The sequence below is a fragment of the Leguminivora glycinivorella genome, chromosome 14, assembly GCF_023078275.1.
Source record: "Leguminivora glycinivorella isolate SPB_JAAS2020 chromosome 14, LegGlyc_1.1, whole genome shotgun sequence".
In the NCBI taxonomy this organism is placed as follows: Eukaryota; Metazoa; Arthropoda; class Insecta; order Lepidoptera; family Tortricidae; genus Leguminivora; species Leguminivora glycinivorella.
The window spans coordinates 10821266-10842310 of NC_062984.1; the positions used below are offsets into that span (position 1 = coordinate 10821266).

At 37.0% G+C, this 21045-nt stretch overlaps 1 protein-coding gene across 1 annotated transcript; it reads right to left on the reverse strand.

Annotated features, from left to right (window-relative positions):
• Positions 1-11969: 11969 nt before the first annotated feature.
• Positions 11970-19721, reverse strand: LOC125233386. Its single transcript, XM_048139378.1, has 6 exons — positions 19584-19721; positions 16592-16781; positions 16052-16169; positions 14899-14994; positions 12715-12814; positions 11970-12093 (listed from the first exon to the last, which is right to left on the reverse strand). Exons 1-6 carry the CDS (start codon positions 19664-19666, stop codon positions 12057-12059), a joined length of 624 nt encoding a protein of 207 aa, XP_047995335.1. The 5' UTR covers positions 19667-19721; the 3' UTR covers positions 11970-12056.
• Between the last annotated feature and the right edge of the window lie 1324 nt (positions 19722-21045).

Consider the following 21045-nt stretch of genomic DNA (forward strand, 5'->3'; position numbering starts at 1 on the left):
ATAGAGACAGTGATTTGACGTTTACATTCAATCTTAATGCTTTTTTAGGGTTCCGTAGCCAACTAGGAACCCTTATAGTTTCGCCATGTCTGTCTGTCCGTCCGTCCGTCCGTCCGTCCGTCCGCGGATAATCTCAGTAACCGTAAGCACTAGAAAGCTGAAATTTGGTACCAATATGTATATCAATCACGCCAACAAAGTGCAAAAATAAAAAATGGAAAAAAATGTTTTATTAGGGTACCCCCCCTTACATGTAAAGTGGGGCTGATTTTTTTTTCATTTCAACCCCAACGTGTGATATATTGTTGGATAGGTATTTAAAAATGAATAAGGGTTTACTAAGATCGTTTTTGATAATATTAATATCTTCGGAAATAATCGCGCCTAAAGGAAAAAAAGTGCGTCCCCCCCCCCCTCTAACTTTTGAACCATATGTTTAAAAAATATGAAAAAAATCACAAAAGTAGAACTTTATAAAGACTTTCTAGGAAAATTGTTTTGAACTTGATAGGTTCAGTAGTTATTGAGAAAAATACGAAAAACTACGGAACCCTACACTGAGCGTGGCCCGACACGCTCTTGGCCGGTTTTTTTATATAAATATGAAATAAATAAATAAATATTGGGGACATTTTACACAGTTCAACTTAGCCCCAAACCTATCAAATTTTGTGCTATGGGTGCTAAGCGACGATATGCCTATTTGAATGGATGAAAACATGTTTGTATACAAGGGAAACATCCATGATTCATATAAATATATTCTGTGGAGTTTCATTGAGGAGAAAAATATTATTATAGTAAAACTTTGTTTAGACTGCTAGTATACTATGACAAATTAAAAGGTCAGTTGAAGAACACCAAATTTCAAACTTTCTATGTTTTGCTAAATAACGGATCGTAGAACCATATTAGTTATAAAATGAGATAAATAGGTAATGCGTAGTAGTACAGGATTTACTAGCTTTTGCCCGCGGTTTCGCTCGCATACTGTTCGAAACGTAATTCTTGTTCAATCGTTTACAAAACAAAGTAAGATTTCAGTTGGATCTGTAGATTTCGATGTACGGTACGGTAGCCATACTACCATCGTTGTGTAACAATGAAGCAATCGTTGCAATCATTTATTTAGAAAAATAGTACATACAATAAGAGTTTTGAATGATTCACGGTTATTTTCATTAGACTTATATTGACCGGGATATAGACCGTGATTACCTTTTTGATAGTTCAATATGTAGGTATGTGTGTATGTTTGTAACGATAATACTAGAAGATAGTTATGTCATAGAGTTAGAAGATGTTATCAGAGCAGCTAGGCGTAACAAGTTAGGTACTTGTATTATTTTTCCTACTTACAAAAGGAGAATTCTTAGCAGTATCATCTTCCATAATTTAACTTTGCGTCTTGAACTATAGGTTAACAAAATGTAAGTAATTAATACTTAACGGTAATTGGCATCACATACAATATTTTGCAGTTTTGCGTGCCGTTTGTATAGGGTTAATGCGAAAGTTAAATGTAAGATATGATTGCGTATAGAATGATTCATAAAGTAAAAAAATAACATAGTACCTGTACTTACGATATAAGTATGTTTATGATTTTTAATTTCTGATCAATTTGAAAAAGTCGAAATAGCAACAAGAAAAAGGGAGAGCTTTTTAATTATGATATTATATATTATTTTTACTGTCATTATCTAAGTGGACTTGCAGGTATGTCAGAAACAGTAAAATTGAGCGTATGAGGAAGGATGAAATCTGAACGAGTAGTATAAATGAGATTCGCATAATAGAAAGAAGAGAGGTTTAGCTAGATGAATGGATGAAGAGTCGTTTGAAGATATGAAGGGTTTCCTCATGTTTGCAAGTTTGAGAATAGTGACGGCAGTTATTGGAATTTCGAAATGGGGAAAGGGTTACACAAACTTGATACCAAAAGAGTTAGGTGTTAGGATAAATAATTTATACCTTTTACAGGTACATTCTTTTGGTAACAACATACTCTACATGCCGCTAACAAACGAACTAAACACACACCCTGTGTCTTTATGGGATAAATCAGATAATTTTGTCTGGCATATATAAAAAAAAAAATGTGACTTAACATGGAATCATATTTATAAAATTGTTGATTTGATTAAAACATTGATTGTCTGATTACTCTTATAATTATACATAGGACATTATGCCGAGAAAGGAGGAAAATTATTGATTAGTATTGAGTTGTGGACTGGTTCCTTGAACTATGGGGAGAACAGTTGTCAGTGGCTACCTGAGAATAGAAAGGCTTTTTCTTTCTAGTGAAGAGATCTTTGTAAGTTCATAATATCTGTACAATGGAGATAGCGGGTTACCTGTCGGACAATGTGACTAACTACCCATATGAGGATGCAAGGATTTTACCATTAGGGTACATTTGATTCACAACCAAATGCTTTTACTGGAATGAAAATTCTGGCTGGTGGCAATTTGACTCATGTGTCTGGGTAACTATTAAGTTCATAATTCGTGCTGGATCAGTGAGGTTCTTTTGAGTATTGGTCACTTTTATTCACCACAACTATGAAAATGGGAAATTGAAAATTTCAATAACTGAATTATTTTATTGGTTATTTTCGTTTAACACAAAATGTTATTTTGAATCAAACGAAAATAAAAGGGGCAGATGTAACGGACCACACAGTCCTCAGTTCAAATCATAAGATATACCTATAATAATTGCACTTGAGAAACAAATGCATACAGAGATAAAACTTAAAAATTGCAAATAAATAAAACGAAAACAAGTTACATACGAAATAGAATTCCAACAAATTAAAAATAGAAATTCTCGGAATTTGAACGGGCACAATGGGGACAATCGGCACTATAGGCGTTTCCGGCGAAACTGGCACAATCGGCGTTATAGGCACTATTTGCCATTTTAAGAAGACCACACGTTAGGGAAATGGCGGAATTCCTCTTGAATTTAACGAGTCTATGTGATTTTCGGTAAAGTAAGAAAAACTTACGAAATATTCTATCAACTGAAATATTGTTATTGTATATATTAAAAGGATTAAATAATGGTCAAATAAATGGGAAGAAATACCTATAGTAGTTATGCTAAAAGATTATTATTTTTTAATTGTTATCCATTTTTTAAATTACAAACGTAGATAGACTTAATACTAAGTTGAAAGGAGTCGATTTATATCAAGTTGCATTTCTACAAATATTTATGTACGGACATTATTTTATTTTATTCTGATTCAGGACAACACACAATTTGGTCACCCTAAGGTAGGCGGGGCTAAGGAATATGTGTATAAAACGGCGCGGGCAGAACAGAGGGGATCATTCGGCTAGGGAACGTTGAGGAGCTCACTTCAGAAGAATAGGTGGAGTCATTCGACTAGGGAGCATTGAAAGGAACACATCAGAAGTCTAAGTAAGAAGCGGACTTGAGGTACAAGATTGAGAGGTTGGAGACTGGCGAGAAGGTATTTTGGTAAAATAGACTTGAAGACTACAAGTAAGTGTCCAAATTGTTTATTTTGAATGTGTTTATATTTGTAATTTTAGATTAGTGCTATTATCTGAAGGTGATAATTTTAATAGTGGTACTTATTCATTTCATATGAACAAGATATTCATGAATGTTATATTTATGTGGAAATTATTTAAAGTCGTTCAAATTTTGATTTATTTATTACATACAATTAACACTAACGGTTAATTTGGAATATTATTAATTAAAATTAGGATCTGAGTATCTCTAATACAACTACTACATGTAACAAAATAGATACATAAAATATTACACATATTTACTTTATGTACATACACATTCTATTAGCTAGAATCTATTTGGGTGTTTAGAAGGATTTCCATACTATTGTCTCATTCCTAAGTAAGATAATTTTGCTATTTCAATGAAAGTAGGATTAATAACTTTATTTATTGTTCTTAACATGTAAACTTTATTAGAGTTAAAGGATAACTTGTGGGAATTAATACTAATACTAAATACTAGGGAGGCATAGGACATCTATGGATGTTAGGATCCTGTCGCTATCAAGGAGAATCATTGATATAAAAATAAGATTGTTCACTAAAGTTGAATCATTGACACTGGCCTCGAGATTGGCAGACTTTGGAATCATCATTCCATTTTCATAATATGGTTAACGATAACGTTGTCTGGGAGATCAAACAATTCTAGCATTGACTAGTGAAACACGATGTCAAGCAATGGACCACTATACTCGGAACGTGGGAAATTGCACGCATATAGAATTTATACTTTGGGATCTTGGACAACTTTCGATGGCTAAGGCCGAACCAAAATATATATATGGGATGGCGTGTGAGTCTGGGGATTTGTCGTTCAAAAGGCTAGATCAATGAAGTATTTGTCTTAGTATCAAAAGAAGGTCAATGAATAGGCCCAATAAAGGGTATCAAAATAGATATTCTGTTTCCTTGATAGACCAGGGGTAGGCAGAGCAGTTTCCATCCTGACGGTAGAGGACTTGGTTGCAGAAACATCCCAAAACATATAAAATTTTACCGGGATTAAAGGGTCCTTGACTAATTATTTGATATCTACTACTATGGTAGTACATTTTTAAGTAGTGCAAAGACACTTTACATCAGCTTACTTTTGTTCTAAGGATCCCATTTGTTCAATGTTTGATAAAACATAAATTGAACCAGCAACCTGGTTTGTCCATATGCTCGAGCGAGGTCCTTATAATAGGCTATATTATATTATACACCTATTATTCCTACGTATAAGGGACTCGTGGGTCGGAAACAATTAACCCCATTTTAAATAATGTCTTGTATATATTTTTAATATATTTCCTGTATTTATATTCCTTACACAATTTTACCTATCTCTCACACTCTTATCTCAACGCACTAAATTCTTTCACAAATGTCGTTCACTCTGCTTATTATACCTCAAGTGAATATATTACTGCCTTAGTTTTATCAACTTAAATTTAACCCTAATAGCAAGTTCCTGAAGGTAAAAAGAATCTGGATTGCTATGCACAACTACGGGGTCCTTCCACTTACTAGACGATCACAGTATTTGTTTTAATGGCCAATTTTTAATAGTGTATTGTTTTAATTAGGGCTAACAATTTGGACTTAAGTTAAGTAAGTTAGGTAATAAAAAAGGGTAATTAATTAAAAGGGGTAGCGGGGTGTTATACATTATTGATTTATGTTTTTATTCACATGTGAGGCAAGGTAGTTGATGAAAATGTAGTTTTTCCCGTATGTTAAATGACGTATATTTAATTTTGATTTGTTATTTAGCAGTTCCTTACGGAAAAAACAAAAGTAACCGACATACTATTGAAAATTGACCAGCAGAAGTGGAGATGGACCGGCCATATGCTCCGTGACAAGCACGAGAAATGGAGTCAAATCATAACAAATTGGTACCCTAGAGGTTGTACTAGGGGCCAGAAAAAACCCCGAATGAGATGGGAGGACGAACTGAAGCTTACATTGGGCTCGAAGTGGAGAAGAGTGGCCCAGGATAGATGTCAATGGAAAGAGCTAGAGGAGGCCTTTGCCAAGCGGCACACTGAACTAAGAGACATTCTCTAATTCAGAAAAAAGGGGCTTAATAGATAGATAGATTTAGCAGTTCATATTTTCTTCAGAAAATAAACAGGCCCCGTAGCCGAATGGCATTTCTGGGACGCCAAACGCCGCAGAAATGCAATCTATCTCTATCGCTTTTGGGTATTGGCGCGACTGAGTCAGAGTATATTTCTACAGCATTTGCCGTCGCAGAAATGCCTTTCGGCTACGGGGCCTGATGAGTAAACAGTATTTAGTTATTTACCACGAGTAGAAAATTGTAGGGTTTCACTCGATAGCTAAATTTGTTAACTCTCGTGTTTTGAATACCTTGCTACGCTTCACTTGTTGTTCAATTTTGAAGGCGTTATATTACTTTATCAGTACATATTATTAATTAATTGTTTATAATATGACTTGGTATGTACTGTATAATTTAATTAGCAGTTATCTTTGAACACATACATATACCGGTATTATTTAGATATTACCCAGTTACAGATAAGCTGTTAATAAATTTAAACATAATTAAGGTGCACCAGGACAATTTAGACTGGGGGCTATTTCAACTAATCGAAAAATTCCCCATATTTATCATACCACTAAACTAGAGCGCTATGTGTCCACTGAATTCGGGAGCCCTTCCCTTGTGTGGCCTCAATTATTGTCAGAGGAGGGCGCTGTTATTCTGATGTATGCGGTGACAATTCAGTATAGTATGAAGATAATTTTTAAGAAAAAAAAACCGCCTTCCTTTGGGGTTCTGGTGATAAATACTTTCAAATGTTGGATTATGTTATCAATTCGTCTGTATATTTTTAACCGCCTTCCAAATCTCAAAGGAAGGGGTTATCAAGTCGTCTGTATGTTTTTTTTTTTTTTTAATGTTTGTTCCTCGATATCTCCGTCGTTACTAGACCGATTTTGAAATTTTTTTTTGATTGAATGTATATGCATACAGATTGGTCCCATTTTTCTCAGAACCCAGTTCTGATGATGGGATCCTGGAGAAATCGAGGGAACTCCTCAAATCTGAAAGGCATACATATGGTGATTTTTGTGTTTTTAAAGGAACAGCATGCATTTACGTACGGAACAGTGACATTTGGTGCAGTGGAACTCCTGATGATGGTCAGAATGGAACTCCTCAAATCTGAACGGCACACTTATAGTGGCTTTGGTATTTTTATAAGAACAGCATGCACTTACGTCCAGAACAGTGATATTTGGTGCAGTGGAATTGCTGATGATGGTCAGAACGGAACTCCTCAAATCTGAACGGCACACTTATAGTGACTTTGGTATTTTTATAAGAACAGCATGCACTTACGTCCAGAACAGTGACATTTGGTGCAGTGGAACTGCTGATGAAGAGTGAGCCGCCCCTGGTTAGAGTTCCGTTCTGATAATCATTCTCATCTGTAAGTACTTCAGAATCATCCAGATTTCAAAATTGGTTCAGAAATGATGGAGATATCGAATAACAAACACAAAAACCACCATTTGTATGCCTTTCAGATTTGAGAAGTTCCCTCGATTTCTCCAGGATCCCATCATCAGAACTGGGTTCTGAGAAAAATGGGACCAATCTGTATGCATATACATTCAATCAAAAAAAAAAAAATTTCAAAATCGGTCTAGTAACGACGGAGATATCGAGGAACAAACATTAAAAAAAAAAAAAAAAAAAACATACAGACGACTTGATAACCCCTTCCTTTGAGATTTGGAAGACGGTTAAAAATAGTTCTAATGAAATTCCCCAACATGGCGCGTAGTGATATATGTATTTCTGCACGGGAAGCATGGTCGCGCGATAAATGATAAAACATCTGGCCGTCCCTATCGCACTTACTAATAGTGCGTGCTGGGTACGTAGTCGAATGGCACAAACGCTCATGAAACGAAACGCTCGTAGATATCTATCTCTATCGCTCTTGCGTATTGACGCGACAGAGCCAGACTACCTTTCGCGGCGTTTCGTTTTCGTTTCGCGTCGTGCCATTCGACTACGGCACCATGGCATACAGCATCGGCTACGAATTCAGTCTCCTTCTAGGAGTAACAAGTTACGGCTTACGCATTACGCATTACGCCTTACGGCTTGCATTACGGCTTTTCAAGCCTGGAGAAAATTATATTATACTATCTTTTTCCCGCGGGTTCGCCCGCGTACAGTCAAGTGCAAAAATACGTATCGATTTTATCCGCTCAAAAATATGTACCGAGACCTTATTCCGCCGACATAAAGTGCTATGGGACATATTTTTAGGGTTCCGTACCTCAAAGAGGAAAAACGGAACCCTTATAGGATCACTCGCGTGTCTGTCTGTCCCTCTGTCACAGACGATTTCTCCGAAACTACTGGACCGATTTACTTGAAATTTGGCACACGTATGTAAACCTGTGGCCCAAAGACGGACATGCAATATAATCAAATGAAATTAAACGAAATTTAATCATAAGGGGCACTTTTGGGGGGTAAAATTGAAAATTAAAAATCAAAGTTATTAGAACTATATTGTGATACATATCAAATGAAAGAGCATTTTATAAGCATTTCAAATATATTTTTTATAGTTTTTATTTTGGTAATTTAGAAGTTATTTAAGAAAAATTACCATTCCCCCCCCCTTATCTCCGAAACTACTTAGCGTAAAATTTTCAAAAAAATACACGAGATAGCCCTCTACCTGTAGATTACAGGAAAACCTATTAGAAATCTACAGTCAAGCGTAAGTCGGACTTAAGAGAAAAAAACTCAAATAGAGATTTTCACTCACTGCCGCTGCAAGTACTTACTAAATGTTTTGAAATTTTGTGAGCGCCATGGACAGGTAGAAAGAAATTCATTTCTGTTTAGAAATTGTTAAAAATTTTAATCATTTGCCAAAATGACTTAAGTTCCTACTAAAAAAGAGGCGCTTAAGACTGTTTAGAACTGCACTGACCATAATATTGCACTAATAGGTCCAAAAAATGGTGTATATATACGAAAACAAAAAAATTGTGCCACCGACAACCAAAATCTGAAGTCTATTTGCTCTATCTCTTATAGTTTCCAAAATATACGCAAAATCTTTAAAGTACAAATCTAGTGTACGTTGCTATCACATGTCGTCAGGCGCTCATGACCTTTTTGTATGGAAATGTCGAAATCCGACTCGCACTTTACCGATTTTCATAGAAAGTTGTGTTTTATTATAGTTTTGAAGGAGGTTTCTGTTTTTAACCACCAACGCAAAAACGACGGAGTGTTATAATAATAATAGGTTTGACGCTTGACATGTCTGTCTGGCATCATAGCTCCCGAACGAATCAATCGATTTTGATTTAGTTTTTAATGTTTAAGGTGAATTCGTCGAGATTTTTTTTTGTACCACGTAGGTGGCATACATGCATACGGTCCGCCTGATGGAAAGCGGTCACTGTTACATATGGACGCCTGCCACTCAAGGAGTGGCACATGTGCGTTGCCGAGTCGACTCATTAGAAACTTGTACAAACCTGTACTTAGAAGGGGCCTGGGTGCCGACGACTCAAAGGACCGAAGGAAGGAGGAGGAAGGAAGGAGGAAGGATCTATTGTCCTAATTACTTCCGTAGGTCCTCCAGTTGCGATACAGGCTGCCAACATTTTAATTACACTTTGTGCATTTTAATCTTTCGGGTCGCATGACCACGCCGTTGATAGTTCATAATTAATGGGAAAATACTTGAACAGGCATCCACGACTACTTTCCTAGGTTTAAAGATTGATCAGGGCTTAAACTGGGACCAGCAAGTAGATAAACCGTGTGGTATTCGGGGCAGTGCGTGCTTTGCCTTAGGTCGAGTTGCAAAGTCTGTGGCTCCAGAAGTAGCCCGGACATGCTATTTCGCCACTGTCCATTCATTAATACAGTACGTTGCGGAGGTCTGGTCTGGGGATGTTGTCCTGAATGGGAGAGGGTCTTTCGCTTTCAGAAACGAGCTGTCAGGATCGTTGCTCAGGTACCTGTAGACAGTAGACACTCCGGCCAAAGAACTCTTTAAAAAATAAGAATCCTTAAGCTAGGAACACACTACGCGGACGTCCGTCGTATATCGACCGCGGACGGGGATCTGGACAATGAATATACACTTAACCGTGCAAACTATCGGTCGACGGACGTGGACGTGGCCTTGAACGCATGGACGTCCGTTCGAAATCTGGCTCGCTGGATGTTTTGTTCCGTGCACACTGTTCGGTCGCGGTCGCGGTCGATTTACGACGGACGTCCGCGTAGTATGTTCCTAGCTTTACACTCATTACACTGCCTGCAATAGTTATCATGCAGGTAGCCATTTATGTAAGAGAGAACTTGGCAGCATACAAAACCAGGGGCGGCTCACTCCGCGATTCTATCGCCGCGCTACAAGTACATGTCAGCGGCCGCGAGTTCGCAGCCCATTCATTGGCGACGACCTTCGCGCGGCGCAAAAATAGTTATTTGTATAATAGTTATTTGAAGAATCATAAACTTGCGAGTTATTTATAGAATCCTGAACTTGCAAGTTTTTTAACACACGAGAAGTAAAATACATTTGCACCCGAGTGTAACACAAAACTTTTCCCCTCACTGTAGCGAGGAAACTACAACGCAAGAAATGCGTTTATCACTGCTTCCAGTAGTTCCACAGGTGGTAAATGATCTTTATTACTAGATTCACCTACTTTTATCAATTTTAAAGCAGTTCATTTGAATTTATTCAAGGTCAAATTACTTTACCCACTCACTAGTGGGTAAAATTCGTTTTTACCCGCTGGTATTGAAGGACAAAACACGTGTTTCCGAGCTAGTGAGGGGAAAAATTCAATGTTGGCTGCTCGCGTGCGGTCCGTTTGTTAATGTAGGTAAGAATTTAGAATGGCGTCATTTTGTGAACATCAAAGGAGCCTTCCGTACTTGTACTATTATACATAATATATTCTGTGACAAAACTAATAACATGTGTTCCAAGTACAACATTCGAAATGCCGGAAAGTTAGTAGGTATCGACCGTAAATTGGCGAAATCCAATTTACGGTCAAATTAACACATGTGATGGACCCTGCCGTCTATAATAAATTGCCGCAATATGTGGTTGAAGCGCCTAGTGTGTCGAACTTTAAGTACCTATCGCTTAAAAAATTGGCTGGTCGAGCACCCGTTCTACACTAATGACAATTTTTTTATTACCTAATTAGAAAAATATTTTTGTGCATTTTTTATGTGAATATTGCCTAACTTTTTGTAATTTCAATCTTCTGTCTATTTATTCTCTAAGTATTATTGCTGTATAAATATTATTTTTTTAAATCAAATCTTGACGTGTAAAATGGCGTTACAAATATGAATAAATGAATATGAGTATAAGTAGTATGATTATTTTAACCATTGATAGTTTGTACGGAACCCTCGGTGGGCGAGTCCAACTCGCACTTGGCCGGTTTTTTGATAAGTTGTACGCACCCATATTTTTACACTTGACTGTACTAATCTAATCGTGTTTTCCTATACAAACTTTGGACCCCCATTTCACCCCCTTAAGAGGTGAATTTTGAGAAATCCTGTCTTAGTGCTCCTCTACACCTTATCTTATAAGCAGTGATCGAAACTATGGGGGCAAAACTTTAACAAAACATTAACAAGCCATGAAAATATTAATATCCTTGTAGTAATATATTAGAAATCTTAGATTCAGGCATATAATCAAATTTAACACTGATCCGAAAATAATAATCTTGGTTTTATTTTAAATTTATGTCAGCTCTAAGGTTTTATTAAAGTTTTGCTCCCATAGTTCCGATCACTGCTTATAAGGAACCTACGTGCGAAATTTGGAATCTCTAGAACCATCGGTTTCGGCTGTGCGTTGATATGTCAGTCAGTCGGTTTCCTCTTTTATACACCCTGTTTTTATTGAATTCCGTTAACTTTAAGGGAATGTTCATTACATCAAATACAATTAATTTCTCTAAGAAACTAGCGTATTTACTCTTGCGGTTATCGAGTTATTAAAAAATAAAGATAATTGTTAAACACGTGTGTCACAGCCTTTACCAATTCCAAATGTTATTTGTTTTGACATGTGCCGTCAATCACTTGACACTAACTTGAATGTTATTCTTAAGGGTCTCTCACACTAATAAATTCATTTATCATGTATGAAAATGATATTATTTTTTGTGAATTAAAATAAAAGTGGTATACAGGGTGCTTCCTGATAATGAATGAATAACGTGTCAAATTTAACGGAAAACAAAAAAACACGGTTTATATTTAGATAGATATATTTAGGTCCTATTTTAACGGCACAACGTAAATAAAACAACAAAAAAATATATTTTACTAAAAGATAATATTGTAATAATACAAAATACAACAAGTCCAGATAAGCTAGAGTAGAAATACATGTCGTACTTTGTTAGTTATAATATTCAGGATACTCAGTTTAACATTTTTGTCAAACAGAAGGGGGATGACCCGGTGGCTCCATTGACCTAAAAAAATTAAAGTCTAAATCATTTATTTAAAATCTATGACATACACGGTGTAATATGAGGCAACCGAATAATTTTCAGAAAAGTCAGTTTTCAAATGTGATCAGGAATTCGCTGCGCTGTTAGAATGATTCGATTTCTTCGAGTTATTTTACAAATATATTCTGAAAATCAACCGTTTCACATATAGTGGGATAATTAGTTCAAAGGCAGACAATGTTGTGTTTTTCTAGCGTTTAAAGTGACTAACTAGTATGTAGTATTTATTTTACAAAGTATCAACAGGAAACGTTGTTACATACGTTATAATTTATAGCATTTAGCTAGCGAAAAAATACTTTTATCTCGTACCTCATGTTTTGCAATAAAACAAATTTTACTACAACACGATACCGACATTAAAATTAACACTAATAGTCCGTTTTTGTCCGTCAGGGGGCAGTCGCGGTCGTAAAACTAGTGCCTACGCCAAATCTTGGGATTAGTTGTTAAAAAGGCTCCCATGAGCCGTGGCAAATGCCGGGATAACGCAAGGAGGATGACGACTCTAGCATATTGATGAAACAATAATGATGTTTTGAATTATGTTAACTACTATCATTACATACACTGTTGGCTTACTTCGGGTGGTTAACATCCCAAGCATCCAGTTCTACGCACAGCTCACGGGCGGCAGAGGAAGCGTTTGGGCACTTCACGCAGGGAGAAAGACAAATACACTCTGCAAAAATTAGAATAATAATTAGTTATTTGTTTTACAAGGGGGCAAAGTTGTTGTTTAACCGCACGTGCCAATATTGAAGCTCGAGCTAGAGAAACATTCCAATATTGAACCGCGAGCGTAGCGAGTGGTTCAAAAAGTGTAACGCTCAAGTGTAAGTGTAACGCTCAAGAGAGCGTTGCGAGGGTTTCAAGGCACGAAGGTTTAACAAACTTTGCCGCCGAGTGAAACACAAAATTTTTCACCACACCAACACGAACAAAATAATGACTATAAAACATCAAAAATCATCATTTGTGAGTGTTTAGTAAAACGTCCCACTTTGTCGGTAACCATTAAGGCGAGATTTACTTGTATCTTAATATGAATAAACTGACAAAGCGGCTTTATAGCAATCGACAAAAAAATGGGACGTTTTCCCGTGCACACTCACATTTATAGATAATTTCTACGAGCCAGCTCAAAATATCAAGTTAAAATTTGTATGAAATTACTTTGCACTCTTGTGGATAAAATGCAATTTTGCTATCTGTTTTCGAATAGCAAAGTAAGCCTTTATCAGTTGGTGTGTAGGTGCATTGTAGGCGGCTTCTCTTCGTCGTTTAAGTTATATTGTTCAAGTCTAAGAATTGGTCTAGCCTCCAGCTAGATATGTCGACATTGTCGACTGGGCCGCAAAGGAATCGCGCCTGTCTGTTCGCGAATCGCTAAATCGTTTTATTCTTAACTTCTGATTAGCAGAAACGTCTGCAATCGATGCCACTAGGCTTAGAATAAATTTAAAAGTGGAAAATGTCTGCCTTGGGTGAGACTTGAACTCACGGCCACTGGATCGATACTCCAGCGCTCTGCCAACTGAGCCACCAAGACTTCAACCAAGCCAGCGAAATTTTCCACTACTAAGGTCAATGGGACCCGTAGCGACATCTACCGTAAGAGCGCATCGTAACCGGTGAATTTCCAATATGACTTGGAACTCCGGTCGGTCGGTCGCTACGGGTCCCATTGGCCTTAGTAGTGGAAAATTTCGCTGGCTTGGTTGAAGTCTTGGTGGCTCAGTTGGCAGAGCGCTGGAGTATCGATCCAGAGGCCGTGAGTTCAAGTCTCACCCAAGGCAGACATTTTCCACTTTTAAATTTATTCTATCGTTTTATTCTGTTTTCATCACCAGTTGTCATTCGTCCGCAGTCTTTTACGTCATTGATTATGTTAAACATCACTATTGTATTGCATTGTCGATGGTATCCCTCATGATGGTACTCTCGCGTCGCGTCGGGATACCATCGGCATCGCGCGAGCTCAATGAGAATACTCCTCGTTACGGAGCGAAACATGTCGAGCGATCTTGGGGAATTTTACGTGAGTGACCCGATTTTACATGTTTAATATGTAAGTGTCTCACGATAGTTTTGTTAGTCATTGATCATATTTTTGTTTGTCTTTCTAGACGATACAGGAGGGGTCAATTCTCCATACAAACGTTCTCGACTATTTCCTCCCTGGTTTTTGAAGATAGAGCAATGATTTTTTCAACACAGATTATTATTATTTTTATCTGTGTCGGACCGTTTTGATTTTTTCGATATTTTTATTTTTAAAGACGCTAGAAGCCCATCAAAAATTTCCAAAAACGGCCTTTTTCATTATGGCGCAAAAAAGGTGTGATACTCAAGATTGGTAACAATTAGCCAAAAAAACTAAACGGTCCGACACAGATTACTTCATTGTTATTCAGATACTCAAAATTTGTTCCGATTGATTAAGTTTTGAAGGAGGCAACAGCGAGAGCGGAACCTCGATTTTAAAGATTTTTTCGCGATATCTTTTAACTGAGTTGTTCTTAATGGACAATATTTTTTTCGATAAATCTAGTTAATAACACTAGTATATTTAACTAAAATTCCCAAATTGAAAGGATGGCTCCTTTCCATTTTAGCATTTTCGCTCCTGTAGCGTCTTAAGTATTCTGATGCAGACTACAAACGGAAGTCTTACACAGTGATGAGTAAGCATTTTAAAACACGTGAGCCCTTCGCCAACAGAAACGTTCGTGAGACCGTAGAGATAACTTGCTATAAACTTACTTGTTTGTTTAGGCTTTGGGGTCAGTTCATATTCATGTGAACCTAGACTGCATCGCGATTGTTGCATCTTCACTTCGAAAGCTCGATCTATTAAACCTGGAACAGGAATAAAACCTTTAAGGTTCGGCCACACATAGGGCGTTTTGATAGCGTAGCGTCAGCGGAGCGGAACGCGAGCGTTCTGAATACGCTCGCGCGGTCTCACATAACACACCGCGCTTTGTGAGCGGACTTGTCTGAATATGGATTAATGTCAACCATTTAGCTAATTGTTTTATTCCAAAATGTTGTTTTGATTTCTTATGTGTTCAATACTTATTAGCAGTTTACAGTTGCAAAATATAGGCTAAGAAGTTACCATGTGCAGAACGCTCGCAATCTGCTCCGTCCGGCGCACCGCCATCATTGCGCTACGCTAACGGCCCAGCCACGACATTGGTCTAAGCGCGACAGCGGTGAGCGGCGGGCATACATAGGAGCGAGACACAGCGATGGGACTTTTCATTCGCACGTATGGCTGCCGCTCACCGCTGCCGCGCTTAGACCAATGTCGTGGCTGGGCCGTAACGCTGCTCTTTCAAAACGCGGATGTGTGGCCGAGCTTTTATTGTTTTTTATAACCAGGAGTCATACAAATCGGTATTTTCTTCATGATCGCAACCATGATCGTTTTTGCCGTGTAGAAATATTCATAATCTACTAGTCGCTTTATGGAATGAATACTCATACTAGCAAGGTGCGAAAACTCGCAACCGATTTTCATTCAGTTGCGGGGTTAGATTTTGCTGATTGTTTGTAACCTCAACACCAACAGTAGGCCTAGCACATGATTGCCGCGGGAGTATGTCGCCGCGAGATAGATCACACGTCTTCTTCTAACTGTATTAATGACATAAGGACGGGTAGTCTATCTCGCGGCGACATACTCTCGCGGCAATCATGTGCTAACCCTGCAGTCCTCAATACTAAATCACTTGCGAGTTCGCAAGACCAGCGTCAAGATACCTGGTAGGTAACTTGACAAAATGAGGGGAGACCTTTTCAGTAACATTAATATCAATACCTATTAATAAATGTGTATCATAAACATGAGAAATCTTGTTAACGTTCTCACTAAATTTATTCTCTTTCTTATTTTCAAAATGAGCCATACCTTTCTCTTCGACTATTTGAAGCATTGAAACGGCTGTCTTTGGCTTCGACACGCTCTCCATTACGGTAGGTTTGGGCAAAGAGACTGTGTCAGTACTTTTGGAAGTTTTCTCTTTTTCCTATAACAGTTCATTTCAAGATTTTATGAAGAAATTCAGAAATGTAGAACGTGCGTGAGTCTACTTGTAGAAGGCAATAATTTTACAAATATATTTTTTTATTAATAAAAACCTGATCAAGTAAAGTAGATTCTCTAATTTCCAGTGAATCATTTACCTTTCATAGAGACAAAAATGGATAAAAGAAGTGGATTATCTGTCCACTTACAAAAAAACTCTAAGATAAAACCTGTAAAATGATAAGATGTTCTACTGCGCGAAAAAGTCCCTATGTTAAGGAGCAAAATTATGCTAACCTCAAGTAACGTGAAAAGAGCAAGTTAGAAGCAAATGAATACTATTCATAAACACCATCATATTATTTTATAATTATAAGAACACACTATGGGTCTTTTAGTAAAGATATAAAAGTCATATCTAACCGGCATCACCATCATTCCTCGCAAATCGCTTCTACTCTCAATGTACTTCCAGAAGTCGCAGCATTTCTTCTGGGAACGCTCATCATCATCATCCGTTGGGGTGAAGTCCAGGCGGATGTAATGAGCCTCGAGGGGCTCTCCACAATCGCCGTCACCGAATTCGCTTATCACTTGGATGGGTGCAGGAGCACTGTAAAATATAAGACGTCGTCATAATTCTTCTTCAGGTAATACTTAAATCTTCTCTAGGCAGTAGTGTATGGAACCAATTTGAATCCTAGGCCACTGTAGAACCTTTTCACAGAAAACGTTGAAGTGATTTATATGACAAATACAGCACGGACCGTACAGTCAACCAATTGGAACCTTAAGCCACTCTACAACCATGTCAAAATGACAAGCAGTAAGAGATTTCTTACCATAGATTTAGAATTATTAAACTAGATTGTTTAGTTAGGTCAAAAAGTGTGTCCACATGAGAGGTAATTGTTTGGGCTGGTGTCCCTCTCGCACTTGCTGACAATGTCAACATTATTCAGTGACGTCATCACTGTCATAAATTGGGGATACCAGTCAATTTTCAAAGTTACTACTAAATCTACTAACACCCAATTGAAAGTATTTTTTAATTATACAAATCTTTGATTTACTGGCATTAGGGCTTGCATTCCGGAATTCCGGAATCTCGAAATTCCGGAATTTCGGACAATTTTTCCGATATTACAGTTCCGGAATTGAAACACATAATCTCGAAAATTCCGGAATTGAAAAAAGATATATTTTTGGACGAAAACGTGTAATATCAGCCTGGTTATTTTACAAAACTACCACCGCGTCTATAAAAGATATGTAAATTCATTAAGTAAGACACTCCTCGGATTCAGGTAATGCCTATTTTATGACCAAAGGGTTGCAACCCCAGCTAGTTAGAGCGAGATAGTGTAGTTTTAACTCGCTAATATTATACTATTGTCACTTTCTGGTTTTGCTCTCAATTGTTTTAGCTAATAAGTGAAATATATAATCATTTTAAAGTAAATATTTGTTGTACAAAGTTTTGTTTTGTGATAATTTAAAATTACTAGCCGGGAGTTGAGTGTTATGCTCGAATACTGAAGGACAATTAAACATAAATAAATAACATAAGGTACATTATTAATATTACTATTTTATTGGCGTTATTTATGCTCAATTTATTAGATCGAACTTAAATTTCAGTAATAATCTAAATTAATCGGTATTAAAGCGGCATAAACTCAAAATTTTACTTCTTTTCTCATAGCACTGAATATTTTAGGCATAAAGTCTTAAGTTCAGAAGCAAATCGTAGTATTTGGTATTACATTCATTCACAAGCATAACGTCGTAGTTACTTTATACACTTTTCACAAAGACGTACAAGCGTGCATATTTTACTAAACTCTATCTAAGTCTATTACCACTTACCACAAAATCAAAAGATTTGAGAAGCAAATGTATGGCAAATGATGTATATAAAATAATAATTTATTTTTTTACAAAAAATTAAGGTGTAGGTACATGTAGGTACCTAGGCATAAATCATAAAATCTGTCTTTTTGGGCTAGCTTGGATATCTTTTGTCCCTACTCGAGTCTGATAAAGGTAATTCAATATTTCTTTTATTACAGTTATGTGAACAAGACGTTATGCAATTCTTGTAAATTATTACTTTTATATTATTTCGATGCTCAATGGATAAAAAAATAACTTTAACGTTGACCACTATCAGAAAACTGGCACTAAAACCTCGTTTGTATCGTTAACTGTAGTTCGAATTGTTCGAAATACCTTGCAAGACCGATTTTGACGCAAAATGGGCTTTCCTGTAAAATTACTAAAATGAAAATTTCAGTGTTATATGCCTTTCAGGTACTGAGTACATGAGTTATTGTCTTAAACGTCGATTTATAACAAATTTCAGTTTAAAATTGTATTATTTCATCAAAAATCCACCAGAAAACCAAACCAAAAAAAATTGTTCAATTCCGGAACTAGTTCCGGAATTCCGGAATTGAAGTCCAATCTCGAAAACCAGTTCCGGAATTGAAAACCGTCCGATATTGCAAGCCCTAACTGGCATCAAAATAATTACATTATAATTATTTTCAAATTTTTTGAAATATATCGAAACCCTAGTTAGAATATAACATAAAAATAAAATAAGAAGTTATAAAGTCAGGTAATATACAGATAAAAATACTACTAATATGGGAACCTCATTAACACTGGCAACACGTGCGAGAGGGACACCAGCCCAAACAATGCCCTCTCATATGGACCGTTTTCGCTAGTCTGATACGATCGACTTTCTGTTTCAGTAATAAGGTTTAATTTCGTATGGCAAAAAATGTGATTGAGCTGTCCCCTGTAAAAGTCTTTGTTTCTTACGATCTGATTTATAACGTCATTATGACATAGTTCTACAATAGCTTAGGGTTCCAATTGGTTGACTGTACATGAGTACATTATATTATGCCTATTTCAAACAGACTTCCAAGCTAGGCATGGATCTTTTCATTCATTATAATGAACGGCTGTACGAGTGTATGCTACGCGGCCTTGTCTTACAAACGTTTATTTGGGATCCTAAACCAGCGACTAATTGTAAATCATATTATAAGTGGACAAGCAATAGGTTGATGGTTCCGTTTACCTAGAAAACATAAACTTGACGACCGGTCTCGCCTAGCGCGTAGTTACCCTGCCTGCTAAGCCACGGTCCCGGGTTGGAATCCCGGTAAGGGCATTTATTTGTGTGATGAATACAAATATTTGTTCCTGAGTCATGGATGTTTTCTGTCTGAGTACCCACAACACAAGCCTTCTTAGGCTTACCGTGGGACTCAGTGAATCTGTGTAATAATGACCTATAATATTACTTATTTATAAACGGTAGCATTTACAGATGATAGTAAGTTTAGGAACAGGATGCGAATGGAGAAGTATACCAATCTAATACAACGTAAGTTACCTAAATGTTGAAGATGCCAATGCTTTTTCAAAGGAAGACTCCTTTGACATGTAAGTCCCTAAGCTTTCATTTTCGACATTCATTATGCTAACTTTTCTACTACTTTTGCCTAGGTACTTTCGTATTCAAGTGAATTTGTAATTGAGAAACTCAACAAATGATAATATTTTCTATAGCACTGACAGGCTTGACAGCCAAATGACTGTCAGACCGTTTGACATCACAGTAAAAAGTTTAATTTAAATTATTTGTGTAGGTAGGTAATGAGGAGTTGTCTGTTCATACATTCAACTCTAGCTACTAAACCAGAAGCTACGATGCAGGTCAGGCAAGCAATGCAAGTGCAAATGGACCGTCCAATACACTGGAAGTGGGTCGGGCGCAGTCGGGTGCATATCAATTTGGGGGACAAAGGACGCGGCCGAGGGATAATAGGACCGTTGTGGCCGTTCGATCTATTCCCTCTATTCGTACCGCGTAGTTTTACCAATTGAACCACAAGGAATTTTATTCCCAAAAGACTTACTGATTGTAAGACTTTTTATACGAAACCAGTCGCGACAACTGTTTCGACGGAGCCCCACTGCGCGGGGTTCCTATTTCTACACTGTTTGCCCTTCGGGCATCTAAAGGTACCTAATCTACCTCTTGCCTGGCTCTTACTATCAGTAAGTCTATTGGGAAGAAAATTCCCAGTAGTTCTACTGGTAGAACTACGTGGTAAGGCTAGAGGGAATAGCCTGTTTCTTGGTGCACCGTGCGCAGTGAATGAATGAAGTTTGATAAATTATGACGCAGACCCCACAACCCAATGTTTGAATTCTGAAGTAGTTAGGAATAGGAGCGGCATTTAATCAGTAATAATGAAAATCATTCTTGAAAAGAACCTAGCTTTTCCCTCCTTTGGTCTCCGCGCCATCGACTTCTTTACATAAGTGTACGTAGTAGTAGATAGGTACTTGGTTAAAATGTTCTTTATTAAGGCGATGCTAATTAAAGTAAGTTACTCTTGTTCAATCCACGAACTAGACTTAAATGAAACGTGAAATAATTTATATAACAATAACTACCTATGTTGGAAGTGAAAATTTACATAAGACGCGAGTTGGTAAAATGGAGCTAGTTCATACCTGAACTGAGCCCCATTTACTTTACATGAGATCTTTTCGACACCTAAGACATATATGTAAAATAATTAATGCCTGTGCTTGGTAGGCCATAATTCTGTAACATAAATTATACAAAATAAAGTTTTATTCTATTCTATTAGAATAGAATACTATTCTATTCTATTATATTCTATTCTATTCTATTCTGTTCTATTCTGTTCTGTTCTGTTCTGTTCTGTTCTGTTCTGTTCTGTTATATTCTATTCTGTTCTATTCTGTTCTATTCTATTCTATTCTATTCTATTCTATTCTATTCTATTCTATTCTATTCTATTCTATTCTATTCTATTCTA

Coding starts and splice junctions, on each gene's coding strand:
- LOC125233386 (XM_048139378.1), bottom strand. CDS start 19,666: ATGAATGTCGAAAATGAAAGCTTAGGGACTTACATGTCAAAGGAGTCT. Junction 12,815..14,898: donor CCCAAAGCCTAAACAAACAA/GTAAGTTTATAG, acceptor TAATTTTTGCAG/AGTGTATTTGTCTTTCTCCC. Junction 12,094..12,714: donor TGGGATGTTAACCACCCGAA/GTAAGCCAACAG, acceptor TAATTTTTTTAG/GTCAATGGAGCCACCGGGTC.